The sequence below is a fragment of the Egretta garzetta genome, unplaced genomic scaffold, assembly GCF_000687185.1.
Source record: "Egretta garzetta isolate BGI_Z169 unplaced genomic scaffold, ASM68718v1 scaffold190, whole genome shotgun sequence".
Lineage (NCBI taxonomy): Eukaryota > Metazoa > Chordata > Aves > Pelecaniformes > Ardeidae > Egretta > Egretta garzetta.
The window spans coordinates 2,966,302-2,987,194 of NW_009258272.1; the positions used below are offsets into that span (position 1 = coordinate 2,966,302).

At 43.6% G+C, this 20,893-nt stretch overlaps 1 protein-coding gene across 1 annotated transcript in view; it reads right to left on the reverse strand.

Moving 5' to 3' along the window:
* PAPPA (pappalysin 1) overlaps nucleotides 1–20,893 on the reverse strand; it is a 178,676-nt gene that overhangs the window by 97,830 nt on the left and 59,953 nt on the right. Inside the window, exons 5-7 of the mRNA XM_009634899.2 lie at nucleotides 18,691–18,883; nucleotides 12,061–12,182; nucleotides 6,020–6,527 (exon numbers count right to left, since the gene is read on the reverse strand). Of these exons, the coding sequence (XP_009633194.1) occupies nucleotides 6,020–6,527; nucleotides 12,061–12,182; nucleotides 18,691–18,883 (823 nt within the window). The remainder of the gene's footprint in view (nucleotides 1–6,019; nucleotides 6,528–12,060; nucleotides 12,183–18,690; nucleotides 18,884–20,893) is intronic.

A 20,893-nucleotide genomic window follows, 5' to 3' on the forward strand; every position in this document is an offset into this window, starting at 1 on the left:
AGAACGAGGCAAGAACTAGCAGGGCTAGTACTGTACCTGAAACTGGAAATTATAGGGTTAAGGGAAACCTGGTGGGACAGAAGGGTGTTTGCTTCTTGGGAAAGCTCAAAATAGCTTTGTCCATGCAGCACTGGAAACTAATGATAGGGAAGCTCTTAGAAATGAGCAAGAAAGTGTGAATAAGAGGAAAACTGTTCCTGTTGAAGCTTGGAACAAGTGTTTTTACTGGAGATGACCTGTAAACTTTCATATGGATGCAGATAGGGATCTCTAATATATTAGCAGAGAGAAAAAATATGGAGAATTGTTAATTATGGGGAAGAAACCTCCTAGATGCAGACGAGAGAACAAATGCTTTTAATAACGCCAAGTCTCTGGTACTGCTAGGCATGACAGCAGGCATCAAATACTCGGGGACTCAACAAGAGATGACACTATTTTGCACTTCTTGTAGCTGTGAAAGGTTGGATCGAAAGAGAAATTTGAATGAAAATGGAAATTTGTCTTTCAGTTATCACTTTGAGGTTAACTAGTAAACATTTCCTGCAAATACAGACCTGAACCCCAGAAGTCCAAGTATCCACAGACAACGCAGAATTAGGAAATAGGCTCAATCAATGCAGAGAAGGATGGAGTTATAATGTAGAAATGACTGTTTACAGGACTAGATGTCTCAAAATGGTGCATATGTTGGTATAAGACAATATTATGCATGTAGGATCAAGAAATTCGGAATAAGCCAGGACCTCTTCATTGCAAGTGAGAGGGGAAGAAGCAGTTGGTTGTATTTATTCAATTGCAAGACAAGTATGAACCATCAGTAGGATGTAACCACAAAAAAAAAAATTGCATATAAGGTCCTTGCACGCATCAAGGCAAGGCATTTCCAGGGTAGCTGGGTAAGTATTCGTGCACAGGGACATCTGGAATACCATATACAGTTCTAAAGCCTGTTGAGAATCCAGATGTGTAGCATGCTGATATCGCACGGACAACCTAGCAGCTCTTGCAGATAAATCTGGGCATGTGAAGTGCTTTCTTAACATTTCAGTCCTATCTTAGATACTCCCCAGTATTTCCTGGCATATCAAGAGAGGTTTGGCATGGTAACTGTGGAGGAGGGGTGAGCAGAAGTTGGTGATAATATGGGCTTCAGCTTTTGGTGTCAGGGGAACATCCACCCAGCGATCTGTATCTTGTTTGGGTGGAAATATGGTGTTAATTATCTTCATGACAGATGGATCTGGCAATTCATTTCAGCTGCTTTAGATCATACATTCCTCTGGCTGGTAGACCTTCAGAAAATAGAGAAATAGATCTTCAAGATGAAGGAAGGAATGCCATAATAAGGACAGATGTTGCCATGAAATTTTAGTGTTGCATTCAGCAGGGACTTAGGTTTACATATCATCACTGTGATATTCATATTTTTCCAGTCCTCTGTTCAGCTGGGCCTGTGTTGTGTAAATGCAGTCTTCCTCTTGAGTTCGGAGGCTGAAAGGCACACCAATAATTGGCTATAATGAATTATTGCTCATTATGAATGGCTACTGCTGATTCTTCAGCCCCTCTGCTTGTTCATATTTGTAGGAACCTTGAGAGTAAGAACTGTTTTCCTATCTCCTTCAACTACTCATCATCTGAGGGTTCTGATATGTCACTTATCCTATGCCCTTCTAATTGGATACCAGTAACAAATGACAAATGCATCAATAATACAAATTTTGAAACAAACAATTGCTTTGGATAAAGTACGATGCTAAAGTACATGAAGTGCTAAGGACCCATGAACGATGCTGCGACAGTCCTCCAACCACCTGCAACCTTGATGGTGGTAATTTCGCAGTCATTCTGCAACCTCTCCAAGAAGCCTGAGTGAGAGCTGCACTCCACCCTCTCAGATGCGGAGTTAAAACACGGTAAATGACATGGAGCTTACAAGCTTAGCACTGAACGGATCTCCTGATTCTAACAAAATATTTTTAAATATTGTACTTACTTAAACAACAACTGGACACAGATGATGGCCAGGCCCCTCCAAGTATTGTCAAGCAGCAGAAAAGTTTTAGCCATAGAACGTAGGTGTAAAATAGCCAAAACTGAGAAGAAAAACATATTCCCTACATGAGAAAATGCAAGTTTCTCTCTCAGTCTCTCTTTTTTCTTTCTTTTTCAAGTATGGGTGCAGTATCTCTAGGTATCACTTAGGTACTAAAGCTCCCATCAGTGCAGGAATGGCTCAGATGAATATATCACGGGACAGAATACTTGCTTCTCAGCAATGCTCAACTGCAAAAACCAAAACTCACACCAGGGCTTCGTGCTGGGGTTCTTTCTAAGGTTATTTCAGTCAATGCCACTGTCTTGAAAAAAGCCTACAGGTTAATACCACAAAGATGACCCAATCCCTTGCCGTCCACCACATTTTGAGGTTTCCTACAAAGTCTGTGGCAGAAAAGTTGGGAAAATCTCCAATTCTTAGAAACTTTTCCAGTTATTCTGACAACTTTCCAAAACTAACCTCGGTGTCTCTCGGCTTGGCCTGCCAGCGGGGAGACCGTAGATCTTGCCAGCACAGCTGGCTGCTCACCACTTGCAAGTTTGGCTACTCAGAGCGCAATGGGGAACTTGGGCGGCTCGGCTCAGACGGTCCTGGTGGGACTGACACCTAGCTGTACCTGTGACATCCTCAGGAGAGCATCTCATCACTTATTATCAATTGAAATCATGGGCACTCACTTCGCAGTGAGCTCTTAAAAAATCAGTGGTTGCTACAAATGGATGCAAGAGCAACGATTGCTTTCCAACTGCAACGATGTGAGCGTAAAAGCGCTACAGTAAGGGCAGAATGAGGGCAAAGCAATTACCACGTTCGTTGTTGTGACCACCTTGCACGTTATTTCTAGAGAACAGCCGGAGTGAAACCCTCTACATATGAACACAACCCGAACTTTGGATTAAATTGTGAGCTGAGACTTGGAGACTTGCAGATGAGGCTCCTTCCTTATCACTCGCTGCAGCGTGAATTCCGTGCTGCACCTGGCCTGACCTCTTTTTTTTCCCCACTGATTTATTTAGCTTCCTGCTCTCTTCCTAGGCTCTAACTCTCATTTTGTATCACAGATACCAGCAATTCGGGCTGATCATACTCAGTGGAATTGAGTGTATCTTGCCTGGTTTCTGTAAAATCCAAGGATAAGGTCCTGTCCCTTAGAAATGACTGTTAGCCTCAGCTTGAGCCAAGAGCTGAGATTAAAATTCAGCTTGAGAACAGAAGGTCTGGCATTATTTTGCATTTCTTAATAAAAGGTTTCCACTGTTCTAGTTATTTACTCTCCTCTGTGGAGCACCCAGTGCTGACTAGGCAAGGGCTATCCATTAAAGGCTGTCTCTCCTCTCAGCTTAAAGAGAAGTTCCCTCTCTTTGACGGGAAGAAGGGAGGAGAAATTAATTTTTCTTCCAGCATTGCTACACCTGGGGAAAGGATCTTGCTCACAGATAATAGTGCAAGCAAATATTTTCTTTGGGAGAAAAAGAGAAAGTGAAGATCAAGGTCAGAGGAGGCAAGAGTAAAGATATGTGACTGCCTTCAAAATAACCTTCCATAGAACGTGTGGGGGTGTCGTTTTATTTAATATGGAAAATATGGAAAAGCATAAAGGAGGGGTAACTGGCTTAGGGCTTACAGACATAAAGGGGCTGCAAAGTCTGGTTGCACCGATATGCTGAACTCCAGCTGTACAGAATAAGACAAGCAGGCAGATGCAAAGAGAGATTGCATTTACCTCTACATTTTTATATATACACACACACACATATGTAGGAGAATAGCCCAGCACCTCTGTCCCTGACTTCCCTGATGCACCTTCCCTCCTTCCTGCTTACAGACCATAAGGACTGTGGCTACTCTTTGCCCAAGGTGCTAGTGGAAAATTCATCTTGCCTTTGCCTCTACCACATAACCACAACCCCATGCAGAGTTTCAGTGAGGTTGCTGTGTCTCAGGGTATGGCCCAGCAGCAGCCTGTACACAGCACCAGGCTACAAAGCTGCGTGACACCCCCCTTCCCAACCAGAGGATACAGACCAGTGCTGTGCACTTAAGCACATGACAATAAAAAAATCACCCCACTTTTCAAGATTTCAAACCCATGCGGAAGTCTTGAATCAAAACCAGCTACAAGTGCTTAAGGATCTGCATCTTTGATTCCTCACCCAGCGACTAAAAACTTCATTTTAGTTTTCCAAGCATCTCATCGAAACTCACCGGCAGGGTTTTCCCTCTGCTCCCTGGAAAGACACAGACAACCCGAGGCCAGGCTAGACTACAGGGTTCGGTTAGGGCTGTGCCAGCCTCCAGGAGCACCCGTTTCTCTCTGCAACCACAGGTAGGGCCCAGAAAGACTAACGTAAATTTTATGTCTGATTTTTAGCTGGCGAGGTAACTAGGTGAGACACACAGACAGTACAGTAACGTTACCCCGTGTGATTTATTCAATGACGCACAGGAAAATTGTCATTAATCCCTGGGTACTGATTTAATTATTAGAGCACCCTTTCACCACAGCTGGCTGTGAGCTAGAAGTCACCCACAAAGTCATAATAACAGACAAGGGAATAGAGCTCAGAATATAAGTTATGTTTTGGGGTTTGGTTTTTTTTTTCACGTTTTGTTATGAACTCAAAACTGGACCTGTTTCTGTGGGAACTTGTGCTAAGGTATGCAAATATTTCAAACCAAACCAGTCCCATTTTCCAATGAGAGTGGGCCAGGTTTCAGGCAAAGATGCTTTCACAGCAAAACCATGGGAAAATTCACCCTTTTCCATGTTTCCAATATGCCAATATTCATCTCATGTTAAGTGCCAGCAATTGTCGGAACAAGGCTACAACCCAAGAAAGCACTTAAGCACATGCTTAACTTTCAGCACATGAGTAACCCCAGTGATGTCCTGGGTCTTGTTTTTATATTCGCTATTGTTAGTTAGTTACCTTGAATTTTTAAATCTGTAGGGACAGTTTGCATCTTCTGAGCTGTATAATTGGGCCATGAAAGGGAAGGTAGCTCATGATTACTGAAATGTTAATTAATCATTTTTATTATATTTAAATATGCTTTAGAAGACCATAATGATGTATGCTTCCTTGATATTAGCTGTACTAATTAGATCATCTTTTCTAAATTAGAGTGCAGTTTTCTTAGCAGGTTTCCTTTTATCTGGTGTTCATTTTTCAAAAGAGCTTCATGTTGTTCCCACAGATGAGTGAATCATTTCCAGGGAATCATGTTATGCAAATGATGTTTTTCTTGCTGCTGTAGAATGCCTATGGGTAGATCATGGATCTCCTTGATACCGTGACATATTTTGAAGTTGGGCTTTCCTCAACAATCTTATGTTCCTTGACTAGATGAGCATAATTGCATCTGGGATGAAACTCAGTCCCTACAACAAACTAGTGCATTACTATGTTGGAACAATCCTCCTCCAACACAATTTTAGTGACACATGAAAGCAGAAAATGAAAGTGGCCGAAATACATTTATATACCTCAACATGCAAGGGTATTTTTTGCATTCTTTCTTTAGCAGTTAATTGGTGTTCCAGCACTGAAAGCCATTCTGTCTCTTCCATCAAAATATTACTTTCAAAAGATCTCTAAGGAAATTACGACCATGTTACTCCAGAGGTCCTCATTTAGGTTATCTTAAGCATTTAACTCGGGTAGTTTGCAATATCCTTCCTGGTTATGCAAAGTCTGAATTTCACATCTATGCACAACTAGCCCAGAAATGTCTCAAAAGCTATGCGTGAAATCTCAGGCTATTTGTCTGAGTGTGATGCTCCTGGTTCCAGAGAGAAACTATGAGAATATCCTCCCTTTGGTGACACTCGGTACGTCTATCTAGTTCCAAATCCTAACAAACAAATTGTGATGCTGGACGTTAACAGGATGGGAAGAACAGGTTATTGATTTTCTCTGAACACGTCCATTCAGCTCTCTGGAAAGCAGTACTTACGTGTCGACATATCTCCTGCTGAGGTTTGAGATGACAACTGGAGATCCAGACTGGAAAGGAGGGTCCCGAACCACTTTGTACTGGATGGGTTTGCAGTCCGCGCACAGTGTGCTGTGGGGGACAGAGCTCAACATGGCAGCATCAATTTCCAGGTGCTCATCCAGAGTGTAGATCTGGATCCCGTACACCTCCTCGCCCACTTGTCCTGCATCCAGCTTTATGGTCAAGGGGATGTCACAGAAGACATTCTGCGGCCCAAGAGAAATGTTCTTCCCACTGACGGTGAGCAACTTGATGTCATTCACTGCTCCGCTAGAGTCCCAGTCCGGGGAGACAAATGTCACCCAGACTGTGAGGGACTCTGGAGTCAGGGGATAACGGAACTCCAGCTGCAGGTAGCAGCCCTGAGGCTCAGGACAGGCTGGGGGCACCGTGTGTTGGTTGACGGCCGAGTTGGGACTCCATGTTCTGACACTGGATTTACAAGGCTGCTCAACATCAGGGTGCCCTGGAAAGAAAGAAGGAAGCAAAGATAGCACAAAATAAGTTAGAGAGCATGAACTATCACTGGCATCAGTCTTGAAAAACAAACTGGTGGCAGGAGAGCATATCTGCCCAGGAAACAAATTATTTACTTGAACAGAACAGGCATGGCCAGCTCAGAGAGGAGGAATATAAAGCCAACATGTCCTGGCCAGGTGAGAGATGCAAAACCAGTTTAAGTGCCCAGCTGGACTGGACACCACACAACACACACTGTGCCAGTACATCTGGTCCTGTTTTTCCTATTTCTAGTGCCTTCCCCTGTGCCAAACAATGATATTTTCTACCCCTTCTGCTTGGTACTTTACCTGATAAACAGAGTCACTCTGCCTTCAGTTCACCTCTGTGCTCCTACTTATTCCTTTGCCTCTCACTCTAAACCACAACCTTTTTCTCTTTAACAAAGACAAGAAAAGATCTTTTGTTGATTCCAAGAAGCTGTTGCACTGTGCTGTCGAGGGGTAACTCCTATGCCATTTACAGGCTAATCTAGCACGTTGTGTAAGACCCCTTTTTTTGGAGGCACACGGAGCACAGGTCTGAGCTGTCTCTTCGCTCTCGTTGTGATGAAACAACAGGCACTTGTACTTTTACATTTCTCACCGTTGGCTATGTTCGACTACATGGGAGGTATTACTAAAAACTAATGAAAGCCACAATGCTTGCTGGGTTCCCAAATACTATGGTAACATTACAATTTGGCACAGAGTCATGGACTGCAAGATCCAGAGAGGTCAGATGGGTGGAACAGTTGGTAACAGAATCCAGTGAGAGCTATAAATTCCCTCTTCTTTCCCAAATAATCACACAAAAAGGGAGCAAGCAGGACAGGGAGAAGGCAAAGTACAGAAAAGAAGAAAGGGAAAAGTAAAGATAAAGAAAGGTAACGAGAGGAGAGAAATGGAGAAGGCAGAGAAAAAAAAGAGCACAGCTGTTTGCAACTGAGGAAGAAAGCAAGATAAAGCACTGGGCAAACATGAACAAACAGGACATCACTACTAATTTAAAGAGAAAAGGGCAATGTGTGAAGGTTATTCTTATTGTCTGTGATCCAATGAAGCGTTAGAAATGTGCCTCTTTTGTCAAGGATAAACAGCACAGGGAATTCTCCTGTTCATACCGAATGAACCCAGATGCAGAATAGATTTCCTGCTATCTCAGGCAGTCCTCCTCGCAATCCAACGCAACCGTCCTACCGACGCACAAATTTTAACGCTCCTCCCTCGCCCGCACATACCCTGCAGCCCTCCTTTCCTCCTCGCATGCCACAGAGTAGCGGGACTGCCACTAACCTCAGCATCTGGAGAGACCACAGCAGCGATATATTTTGAAGAAATCCAGAGTTCCATTTAACACACTCAAGTTTTTTCCCCCTGGCAAGCTTGCAAGCACTGTGTATGATCACGCTGAGCAGCGAATACCCCATTCGACTCACGTTATCGCAACATTTGCTGCCGTCCGCGTGTGTTTGGCTGGGCTCTCCAATGACTTTCTCGCAGACTCACAGCAAGCTCCTGACTCAAGAAGGTGTTTTTTAACCCTAGTATCTCAGAGGGCTTTGGAAAGATCTGTGCGTCTTATCGCTGCCATCTCGCAGATAGGAAAATGGAGTGGATTAAGGGTTCATTTTCAAAAGTGGTCTCCACTTGGGTTCCTGCAAATTCCCTTCTGCCAGTTCAAGGCCTCTGTAAGACTTAAATAGCGAATAGACCCACATGTTTTGGTAGATCAGGGTGTGATCCCCAGAGTTACGCAAATTGGACTCCACCTCCAGGGAATTTAATGCAGATCATTACCCTAAAATGGGAACTTGACTGTAGTCATCTATAGACTAAAAACCTCAATGAAGTTGAGAGAGACTGACCCTTTCTTAAACATCAAATGCTTAGACCTGGGTAAGAAACCCTCATTTTATCAGGAAGAGGATGGAAACCTTATTTAGTGTAACTCTAGATTTCTAGAGATGGGTAAATTCTATGAAAATTACAAATGTTTTTATATAAAAAGAAATGGTGTAGTAGTTATTCTGCCCCTGCACACTCAGGTTCTGAAAATCCTTTAGCTTATGAGATCATCAGCAAGATCAGTCAGCACCTCATACAACGTCATGCCTTGCCTAACACAAACAAAATGTGATGTTTGTGAGGAGAAGGCAAATCCATCTCCTGGTTAGAGAGCAAGGATGGTAGGCTGGGAGGGAAGCTTCCCCCAAAACGTCCACCACAGCCACAGCCTGGTGTGTCATGGTTAAGTGAAGGGGATGGGATGAATGTCCTTCCATTGGCCCGGCACATGGATGGAAACCAGACGCACTTGTACAGGGAGGCCAGCTGGGATCAGCAGCCTCTTGGGATGCAGCTGCTGTCACAACTACAACCCACCTGGAACATTCCTTATGTGGTCAAGAGAAAGGGACCATCCAGTGGGACTTCCAGCTGAGACAATTCCACTTGCAAATACAGAACAAATAGCTCTTGAGTGAAATACTGGCCACTTGGAAAGGCAGGGCACTAGGGCAGCCTAGGGCAAAAAGATATTTTACGATATTCTCCAACTTCTTTTAGTGAATGGTGAGCCAGGCAGTAGGAATTGGCTGATATATGCAGATATTGCACAGTAAGCAAAGGTACTTACTTGGGTTTGAGCCAAAATCACCCTTCATATATAAAAAACCCCTTTGACCGAGTTGTGGAGGTGCTGTAAGGTTTGTTTATCTAGCTGGTGCTGCTGGTGAGAATCCAGGTAGGTTAAAGCTTTCTTGCTCTACAGTGAAGGTAAAGAGTAAATCGGAACTGCCTGATCTCCAGTGCCTTCCCACAACTGCTGCTGAGGAGCAAAGAGTCGTTCGTGCAAGGGGCACAACTGGCTGGGAAAGAATCACAAAATATCTCAGCTGTGAGATATCCAGTGGTTGGACCCCATGATGCTCGGGCACAAGCAGGGCACTAGGAAGGACACAGACCCCATGGCAGAGTTTTGCAATGGGCACACAGCTCATGTTGTCCGGACTGCAGCTGGTGTCAGCCACCTGGGGTAACTGTGCAGGGTGACAACGCTGTGAGACCTCAGGAAAATGAACTCACACCAACCGGGTTCAGAGCTGCTTCACAGACATGTGAAAAATGTGGTTTTCTGGTAAGAAGCTGGATGAGTACTACGAAACATTTTCCATGAGTGTCGTCTCAAATTTTAAAATGAGTTCATTTTGGCCATGCTTATGCCTCTTCTGCATTCACTTTCCATGAACATTCAAGCAGTGGAGATTTACTCACATGAACGCTTGCAGAAAGTGAATTTAAAGCTTGCATGCTTGAGTACTCACAGATAGACAATTAAAGAAGCCAGACAATGATCTAACTGTGCTATTTGTAACTCAGACCAAGTGCAAATAGGCAGAGATCCTGAATGTCAGGGAGTGGGGTAGTGATGACAGAAAATTACGGAGCAACAAATGCCATACACTTGGTATAGTTTCTACCCTAAAGAGAACTTATTAATGTAGCAAGAGGATAGGATTCCCAAATTTTCCTTCCAGAGCAATGGCACAACAGCAATTGAATGAGACAGATAAGGATCAGACTGCACCCTTCATAGTTAAGAACATGCAGGCACACACTGTAGAAGAGGAAATTAAATGCAAAATACAGCTGAGTAATAAATCTTAGAGTAGCTTAGTTTCTCTAGGAATGATGCCGCTGGCAAGACGTGTGAGATCTAGAAGTTTTCAAATCAGAGCTCGTTGGAGAAATTTTGACAGAACTGCGTATCTCAATGGAATACGCAGTTCTTTCAAAATCAAAACACTTTGCAAAATTGGGGTTATTTAGCCAAAATTTTATTCTGGAAGAGAAAATGGGAAGAAGGTTCTAACAATATTGGAACATTGTGTTTTGACATTTTCGGAAGAAATCATTTCACTTTTGCACTTTGAAACACTTTTTCATTTTGATATTAAAAGTAGCTTTTGCCCTAGATTATATACTGAAAGAGGATCTTTTCAAAGGTCATAATTTAACTGAATTTCATGAAAGAGGAATTATATGAGCTAAACAAAACATTTTGGCCAGCCTCAAACACTTTTTGTTTTTAATTTTCCTTCATGGAGAATTTAAAAAGTTTCAGGTTTTGTTCCAAACGAAACCAGCTTTCAAAGCCTTGTAATCCTTGGCTAAGTGGAAATTCCACCTTCCACCCTGCACTACTACTGCAAGCGATCCAAACTTCGCTAATCCTGTTTACTTGATAATCCAGTCACACTCATAGCTGGAGTGCTGCTTCCCAGGTCGAAGCTCTTGAACAACATCCACCCAAGGGGCAGGTGCGCTCTGCGCTGTGCCCGGCAGCCTTGGCCCTTGGATGTCCCAGCTGGGGGGGTGAGTTGGAGTGAATTGCAACTTCTGTTGGGCCCCCACCCTGGGAGATAGATGTGCGGGGCAGGGGACACTTGCCCACAGATCTTGTCCCCATCATGCAGCGGGGACGCAGCTTGCTGCATATGCTGACCTTAGGACTACGGAGGGCTCCTGGGTGCCGGCACTGCATGTAGCACCGTATTAGCTTGCAAATAATCTTCCTTGTGGAATAACTCCCACGTACTCTAGCTGCAGGACAGAGAAGCCCTTAATGTAAGGAGGTATTTGCATAATGAGTTTGCAAAATCCAGGGATTGGCCTTTGAGTTCAGTGAGCCCACCTGTGTGTTTACACTGAAGACTGGACCCAGAGTGTGTTGCTCCCGAAGAAATAGCTTGTGATGGTCAGATTGAAATAACATTCTGCTCTTTCCAAACCGTAATTTGTGATTGCTGACCACTGCCTGGAATAACCTTAAATATGCTCTGCCACATCCACCTACTTACGTAACGGAAGGTACATATGGAGGAGAGTTAATGATGGAGATCTAATGGCATTGTACGAGCAGCTCTGCAGACCATTCTCCCTCCGACGTGCTCTAAGAGAAGCAGTAAGAATGACTTGCAAAACACCCTGTACTAGACTGGGCTTGACGTAGTCACCTGCGTTCATGCCGCAGAGTACTTGCCCAAAGGGCAATCTCCACTCCTTTCAGCGTGTCTGCTGGTGCAGACCGCTACTACTCAATGCAAGGGCAGCAGAAATCAGGCCCAAATACATAACATGCAATTCTTCACTTTTGGAGTTGGAGTAGAAGGAGTAAACAGCTCCCCTGAGGAATTCGTCTGGCAGATGTGAATGGTCAGCATTTCTTGGCACGCCACTACTTTCTGAAATTCAGGTTCAGCTCCCAGAATTCATTTAATTCATGGGCAGGATCAGGACACAGCAGCCAAAACACAGGTATTTCAGCCAGTGGCGTTACTTCAGGGCGCAGGGTATTCATTTGTCCTCTAGTTTTGTTCATGCTACATACAGGTATAATCAGTCGCTCTCCCCCCGATTTTCCCACTGTCTTTCTGGCTCTCCTTTTGCTCTGGCCCGTCTTCTCCCCCGCCATGTCTTTGTCCCAGCCCTGTGACTCACCTTCCGCTTCCCGTGGGCTCCAGTGCCCCGAGGGATCGCAGGGCATCGGGGAAGAGGCACTGAAGGCGTACTGCACCAGGACTCTTCCTTCCGCACACAGGTCACATGCTGATCCCACTTCTCTAGGAGGCCAGGAAAACAGGAAAACACACCAACTTAGTAACAGCTGAACGAGCTGCTTATTCAACTATATTAAAAGCAATAACACTGAGAACTCGGTTCCACTTAACCCTCTTCTCACAGCACCGACGAGTATTTTCTGACACTGACTTTCTGTAAGTTTGGGCTAACAGCCTGCATAGATGGCATCCGTAAGTCCTCCATCCAACACAAAATGACAGCAACCTGTGAAACCATGCCTGGCTATAGCTTTTTTTTTTTCCCCTGCACTACAACTGGATCAAACCCTGACACAAGAAAATACGTGTTACTTAGTGGTTAGAGAAGAGAAACCAGCCTCAGGAGATTCTATGATTTCAGATCTATTTCTGCTCTCACCATGGATTTATTGCTTGAACTTGTAGTATCTTCAGGATTGTGAAGGCCTTGGTCTTAGCAGTGATTAGAGGAGAGGACAAAGTCCCAGGCTCTGAGAACCCCAAACAGAGCTGCTCTGCAAAGCACGGCTTTGCTAAGTATGCAAGGATCTGCTTTTGGAGGTGCAGTACAGCCCAGATCATTACAAGCCTGGAGAAGGGGTGAGTTATGAACATACAGAAAAGAACATGCCCTTAATCCTTTTCACAGGGGAAACTGGATTTGACACCTGGCAGCTCTGGCACCAGTGGATGGATCTTTCTGAACTGGAACATCTTATGGCTCCACGCCATCAGATGGCATGACACGGCATTAAGAAGGCACGTCACTGCCCAGCGCCAACGTTACTTCACCTATGCAATACACCTAATACCAGCTACTGTCAATAAATCAGCAGAAGTGGTTGAAGAGGAAAACGCAGTTAAACACCGATTCACAAATATTTTTGCCAATACATTCACAAGATAAGGGTTTAAGCTGATGTGGATTGGAGTAACCCTAATATCTTCCATAAAGCTCAGCTGATTTATATCAGCTGAGGATGCAACTCACATGGTTCAGCCCTACATTCCTTGGGGTCACAAAATTTGGAACTGGGTATGACCCAGAACGTGCAGTTATTCATCCCAGTAAGTTGCCTATTATTCAGAAGTCGTTGTTCTGCTGTAAGGAACTCTGCTCACTCCAAATTAAAGGAAAAAATGAATTACCTTAATGATTAAATGCACCTAGGAAAGGACAGAAGTTTTAGGCAAACAATTTGTGCGTAACACACAGCATACTCTGTAAGGAACCCAAGTAAGGATGGATGGAGTCATCAATTATCATAATCACCTATGCAAATTCTAACCATCTCCCATTGTGCGATTTATTTCAGCACAGCTCTGCAAAGGGCACTCTGATCCTCAGGCAGAAGTTATTTTGGATCCTCAGCAAGGACACCCGGACTGTAAATTTACTCTCCTGGCCCTCCCAGACTGGATGATCTTGTTTCCCTTTGGTGTTAGGGACGACACACGCTCAGCTGCTCCACAGCTTAGCATCTCCTATTTGTTGACAGGGATCTATTTGGAAGTCAACTTTCTGTTGGCTTAATTGGGCAGAAGCAGGGATTGTCAACAGGGGGGACTTCGACTGAAATCAGTGGTAAAACTTGTATCAATTTCAATATGGCCCACAGCCACCCCTCCACAAAGAGACGGCGAATGATTGAACTCGCAGACAGTGCAGAAAGGGATGCACCTGCTGAAAACATCTGAAGAATAAAATGTGGTGATGGGGTGGAATAGAGAAGGGGGAGGAAGAGGTGCCCTCCTCTTCCTCGTGTGATCTGTAACGCTGGTAATGAACAAATTTGCGCACGTTGCGAGTAACTTCTCTGTCTCGTTTCACCCACCTGCACTACTGGTATGACACTGCCTCCCTGTTTCATTTCTCAGCTGTCTCTTTAGCACTGGTTTAAGTGTCTAACTCGGCTCGCCTAAATAATACATGCAAAAAAAATCAAGAATCCAGAATAAAAGGTACTGAGAAATCAGAATGTAGAATTATTACTGTGCAGTTGTTTTTCAGACACATGCATCAACAGTCAGGATAGATCGTCCCTGCAATAATAATCGTTCAGTTTCTCTACCAAGAGACTCCTGCATTAGCGCTTGGTCCTGGATGAGGACAGGGCTTTGAAAGCCAAGTTTCCACAATTAGGACTGCTTCTTACTCAAATTAGCAGCTATACAATTTCATCACAGGCTGCCATGGTGGAAAAAACTGTAGGCTTATGGACAAACATTTCCTTTTACCAGCAAGGACTTGGAGGTAAGAGAAATCACAAGGAGCGTCATGTGGGAAAGGCTATGAGCAAACTTTCTCTTTTTACTTTTCCAATTTGGGAGCCAAACTCAACCCTGATGTAACTCCACTGGCTGAAAGGAGTTACACAGGGGATGACTCCTGGGTTAAAGTTTTTGGTCTGCAGACGCTTGCATACAAATCCTACAAACAGCCATGAATGTCAAAACTAATTATGGAATTGCATTTACAGGCTTATGAAAATCTAAGCCAGAACCTTACACCTTATGCAGCCCCTGACATCCAGACAAAATGAGCATAAATTGGTTCAAAACACTATTAATTAGGAACGATAGCATATCTGACACCTTATACACCGGTGCACATGACTCCCCAAAGTGCAAGGTAATGGAAAATCTAGACTTAGCTCTGTTTTCTAATAAGCCAAGTACTGGGGAAATTCCAGCTTATGAAGTTCAGAGAGCGGGAGGAATTCATTCCTACAGCATGATATTTCACTGAAGTGGATTCAAAATCTAAAGATTACTAGTGAAAAACAGACAATTCTCTTCAGAGCCAACACCAGTTCAGTGGGCAACTCAAAACCAGTAAAAAGCTGTCATTCCTTCCAGTATGGAGCGCCTGTTTTCAGACTAAATTGTATCTGCTTACTTGAAATTCAGAATTGGTGTTCTCCCCTCTAAGGCACTGAAAGTTTCCAGCAAGGCTTAAGCACGCGATTATCAAGCCCAGCCATCTAGATCTGGGACACCATACTGACCAAAATATTTGCTTGCTAAGAATGAGATAGCATCAGATTCATGGAAATTAATGCAGTCACCTCAATGAAAACTTGGAAGAGCAGATGCATTCAAAGTTTTCTGTCCAAGCAGAATTTGCTGCAGAGCCCTATTACAATAACTGTTTACATCCTGCCTACGCATATCAAACAGGAGGCGCATGAATGGATGCTTAGCGACGGCAGATGAACGCATCTAATAGCTGCAGTCAGGAAATGAATAGAGTTTTCTTTTTCTCACTTGTTTTCACTTGTTTTGTTGGCTCTATTATTATTTTATTATTACATATTATTATATGCGCATGTGACATTTTTCATGGTTTTTTTTTTTTTTTTAATGGGAGGATGGAGAATGGTAAGTATTCCAGTCCCGTGTATAGTAGCTACAAGACGAAATGCTCGTTCTTGATATATTTGATTATTAGAGATGTTTAGAAGCTCAACCAGCTGCTGGAGTTTAGGGTCAAACACATGTTGGCAAATTTATGTGCAGGTAAACGACTCTAGAGTAATACACCAGACATCAATTGAACACTAAACAGGTAAGGAGGGTCTCTCAGGAAGAAGATTTTACTTCTGCACGCAGCTCATGTAGCTACTCTTGCCAAGGTGTGAGGAATCAGGACAGCCAGCCCCAAATTTACAAGCACTATATGTAAGCATTGCTCTCTGTCCCCACATCCACAAAATTAATCACGTAACTCTTAGAACTGAGGCCCTAAGAGAGAAGCACCTAATACTGTGGCACCTCTGACAAAGTTGCATCTAAGCAGGGAAAAGGCACGTGGTCTTTACTTCCAGGCTTCATCTCCCTTCGACCCGTCAGGACCTCACCCACAGATACATCCAGCCCAGCATTACATTTTTAAACACAAGGCTAAATTTTCCCTTCCTGACTTTCATTAAGCAGAAGTCACTGCCTATGCACAGCTCTAGAGAATAAAAGGGACATAAAAGGAACTTGAGTTACACTGAGTGCGCCTACAGTAGCAGCGTAATTTGGATCAGGAGCGAGCTTTTGAAGTGAAACTCTTCATCTTCCCCACTTACAGCACTCAGCAGTCCTGGAGCATGGAAACTGGACCCTGCAGTTTTGCCCGAAACCAGACTGGAGATGTGCTCCAGGACCACCCCTGATGTGCTCTAACTGCCGATGCCATGGGGCCAGGCTAGAGCAAGGCTGAAACGACCCCCCCAGACCCCTACAGCGTTGACCTCTGGTCTTCATGACAACTGTTTTGCGCTAGAGATATACTTATATTGGGCCACAATACTTGCTAATGTAGCCAGAGCCATTCATCCTTTTAAGGCCTTTTTACACTGTCAAAACAGCATGGAAGGGGCCTCTGTGCATTAGAAACCAGGCCCAAGGCGCTCAGCAGTTGAGTATCAGTCTTCTGTTTTTTACATGAATAGTCCCATTGAAGTGAATGAGTTTATTCATTCAAGTGAGGCAAGTAAAATTTGGGCCATGGTGTGCACTTTGTGTAAAAATATCTGCAAAGATTTACAGTATTCCCACACACAGATAAGATTATACTTGGCCAATTTTACCTCCTACTTGTCTTGCACAGTGACCCAATTTTACAAATTGATACAGGCATGTATCTCTAACCGAGCAGAGCTGGACACATCGGTACTGGAAGTTCAGCACGTGAGCTTTTCCAGGATTAGTCGCTGTAATACTACTATCGTCCTTGTTTTGATTAATATATCAGAAATTTAGGCATGTTTTTGACAGGCTCATTTATATATTTCAGTGACATTTTTAAATGGTCACAGCAACATTTCTTTATCTTAGCATTGGGAATCTCATTTTAACAAGGAGTTGGACTCAAAGTATTTGAGGCTGTCGCTTTAAATCTTTTCAGTAATACTGAGCACACAGATTTGAAAACCCAAAGGATTTTTTTTTCTAGAAAGTCACTATTTATTTAACACATGATAACTCTGTTATGAAATTTTAGATTTAGCAGGCTATCCACTGTATGTTATTTAAGAACCATCTAACTAGGGGTTATTAAGAACATATTGATTGAGTTATAAGAAATATGTAATAAAGACATCTTTGGTTACATAACAATTAACTCTGCATCAATGTGTTCTAAGAGGCAGATGGTATTTATTTAACACACAATAAGTATCTTCTGAAATCTAAATTAAATCTGAGAAACTTAATTTACCTAAAAATGATTACGGGCTAAAAAATTCTGAATTAATTTTCAGAACTTCACGGAAGTCCTTTTCACACGTAGGGAATAAAAGGGTCCAGCTGCATACTGCAATTAAAACAAATACAGTTAAGAGCACAAGATCTCTCTTTATCAACTCCTAATATGATTTGATTGTCCTCATATTAACCTGCAATAAAGGTGGAAAATCTCATCTGAGCAGAAAATAACAGCTATCTGCCTGCTCAGATAAAGTGCAAACTGGCCACCGAAATGGCCACAGTGTCCTAGCAGTGCTGGAAGGAGTTTCATCCCTGATGGAGGCAGTGGCTTTCAAGGTGCTCTCACTGAACAAAGCAGCAGTGCTGAGGCAGCTCTTTGGGTGCTAATACGCTTGTAAATTCGGCCTCCTGTGATACACATACTGCTATGGTCCTGAAGGACACACCGAGTTTGTTCTCTATAAAATAACAAAACAAAAAGCAGCAAAGAAATGCAAACAGGGAAGGTGAGTTAACGGTAATGCAAGAAGGTCAATCATTTGGGAAGTTCTCTGCTAGGACTCACATAGCTCCTGCAGCCCATCCAACCCCTGCATAAGAGTATTTAGGTGAACTACCCAGTTGCTCGGGTCATCCTGGGTAGAGCTGCTCCAGCTATGAACTGCAATGTGGTGCAACTCTTGTCCAGAGCCCTGCATTCATTTCATTTTTATTGGTAACACATAGCTGCATGCCTATCAGACACAAACACACACATATACACGGGCTCTACTTGGGGTGCAGCAAGATGACACTTGCCTGATACTCAGGGGTCTTTGCCTCACTCAGCTCCCATCTCAGACCTGCAGCCCAGGGAAGGAAGCAGCATTTGTTCCTCTCCTCAGCCCTGCCACCTCCTTGCCCTGTGAGACTCCATTCCCAGGAGCTCAGTGTTGTCACAGGAGTAGAAACAAGATTCACCTTGTCCTTGCAAAAGAAACGTGCAAGAGGAGGAGGGGGAACATCCAGGCAGAGGTGAAGCCCAGAGCAATAACAGCAGGGATCACAGAGCCAGAATCGTTGATTGAAAATTCCTGCCATAACATACGGAAAAAGATTTGCCCTTTACATGGCAAATCAATGGCCCTCAACAGAGCGCTACAGGCTGAGAAAGGAAGAGCAGAAAACAGATCAATAACCTCCTCAGTATGAACCAATTTAGGAAAGAGCCTTAACTCAGACTGAGTGTAGCACGTATTAAAGCTGAGCTCCTGGAGTGAGGCCCCGGGTCGTTCCCCTATTTCTCCCCTTTCCATTCAATTCAGCTCAAGAGTACAAAGCAGCGCCTGATCACCTTTCAAAGAAGTGGCCATCAATGGGTGGAAACCACTCCAGGGTGACAGAGGTGGAGGTCCGAGCCACGATCTGGGGGGCAATTGCAATAGGAGCCGGTTTCTTCGCGGGCTGCCAGCTCTGATAGACGAGGTCCAAGTAGCAGTGCATCCTGGCCACTTGGTTGGGTGTGAAGGAGTCGGTGCAGTCATCGTCTGAAAGTAAAACAGAAGCCACATCAACCATGTGGGAGATAAGGTGGGAGCAAGAGAGAGAATTACAACCCGGCAGCTTCGTGCAAGGGCCGGGATGAGTTCTTGCAGCACTCAAAAGTTAATGGCCTGTGAACAAATTAGTGCAGTCATCACTTGTGGAGGTAGGTGAAAGGAAACAAAAGCTAAAAAGGAAAAAATAAATCAATAAACGTTCTCTCCCTCTGGTGTGGGATACATATGAAGCACCTAGAGATCATCCCAAGATGAGACAGAAACACGTGGAAGCGAAGAAACAGAAAGCCTCAGTGTAGCACCTTCTGGTCAGAATTTGGGCTACCAGTGGACCTCTGGGCTTAAAAGACTTTCATGTCTAAAAGAATATCTCTGAGAGGACAAAATGGCAAAGGATGGCTAGTGTTAGGATAAAGCACTGACTGGGATTCATGCAAACCATGTGCAATAGGCTTTGACAGATTTCTTAGCTCGAAAGAACACAGAATTTTAAAATACATATTTTTTTTTAAAGTTCTTAAATTTTCTGATGAACAAATAAAAAATGTTCTGAAAGATCAATTAAAAAAAAAACATTACAAACACTGATTAAAAATGTAAATTTTTGGTGCAGCAAAATAACTTTATTTCTAATAAAATCTTCCCCATTACCATTATCTTTCTAACCCCTTTCTGAACTTCTCATAAACATTTCTGATATTTCAAATTTCTTTTTCATTCAAAATGGAGAAATCATTTTGCTGGATAACTTCCCATAAATACCCATTTTTCATTTCATCTGCTTTTCCCAAACATGATTTGGCAACAAGAATACATCTTGTGTCCTCTGAACGCCATACAACTTCACAACTACAATGCCCCGGAGAAGTAGAAAATTACTATTTCTCTATTGTGCAGATTACAGAAGGCATAAATATGTTGAGCAAAGTCACCCAGAAAAGCTGTGCTGAAGAACTCATTGCTAGCACTTTAACCATTTTTCTGGTACTCTTCCCATCAGATGAAAAGCTCTTGAAAACACAGAGTGTTTCTTCACATGTGCCTGCAGAGTTCCCAGCCCAGTAAAGCTTGGTCCCAGATGGGACCTCTGCATGCTGCCGCGATACAAACAACAATGCCAGTTTTGCACAGGTCAAGTAATACGCTTTTCTGGGAAGATGCAGGTCACCGAAGGCTGTTCAGAGAGTTGCTTGCGTGCGTGTAAGTTGGCGGTTCAATATAGTAATAGTGTTACAGGATGCTCTGATGTCTGCAAGTCCATGCCCTAAGGAACTAAAGAGGAACAAAAAAAATATGAATTTCTTCTAAAGAGAAGTGTGAATTTGCTGGCTAATTTAAAACCTTACCACATCTTCCCTGAGACGCAAGCAAAAGGAGATGGCCTTGGTTGGGATCCTGCTCAAATTCCAGCCCCAAATGCAGTCCTACCCCAGTAAGGACAGTTCACAAGTTCTCCTGCCTCTCCTAAGGCCCCTGAGCAGTGAGCCTCCCCTCACCAAACATGCACAGCAGAGAGACAGGCACCACCAGCTTGAAAATAGCTACAAATCCCTCTGCGTATGCAAAAAGCTGCTTTAATATGACATCTCTGGATTTCCTCAATAATTATTGATGGTCTATCCCTGAGCATGTTGTAAAAGCCATAAATATTCTTCACGGAAGCCCAGAAGGCGACAAAGGCCCTTAATAGCCATCATAAAGGAACAATAAAATATATATAGGACAAAGCAGTGAGACAATGGCACAGGAGAAGGATGACCTGCATTCTCAATCTGCTTAAACATCAGCACAGGCTGTGTCCTGGGGGAGGGGAAGGGATGAGAGGCGAGGGAGGAAGGTGTTTCACTCGATCACTCATTTCCAGCAAGGTTCACGATCCTCCGATGAAGTAATAATTAGAGAAATCCAAGAGGCTTTACTGGGATGATTATTCCAAGAGAATTCAAAGGCAGAATTCCTGTTCATTTCATGGAGAGTGCTCTAAAAGACCACCTTACC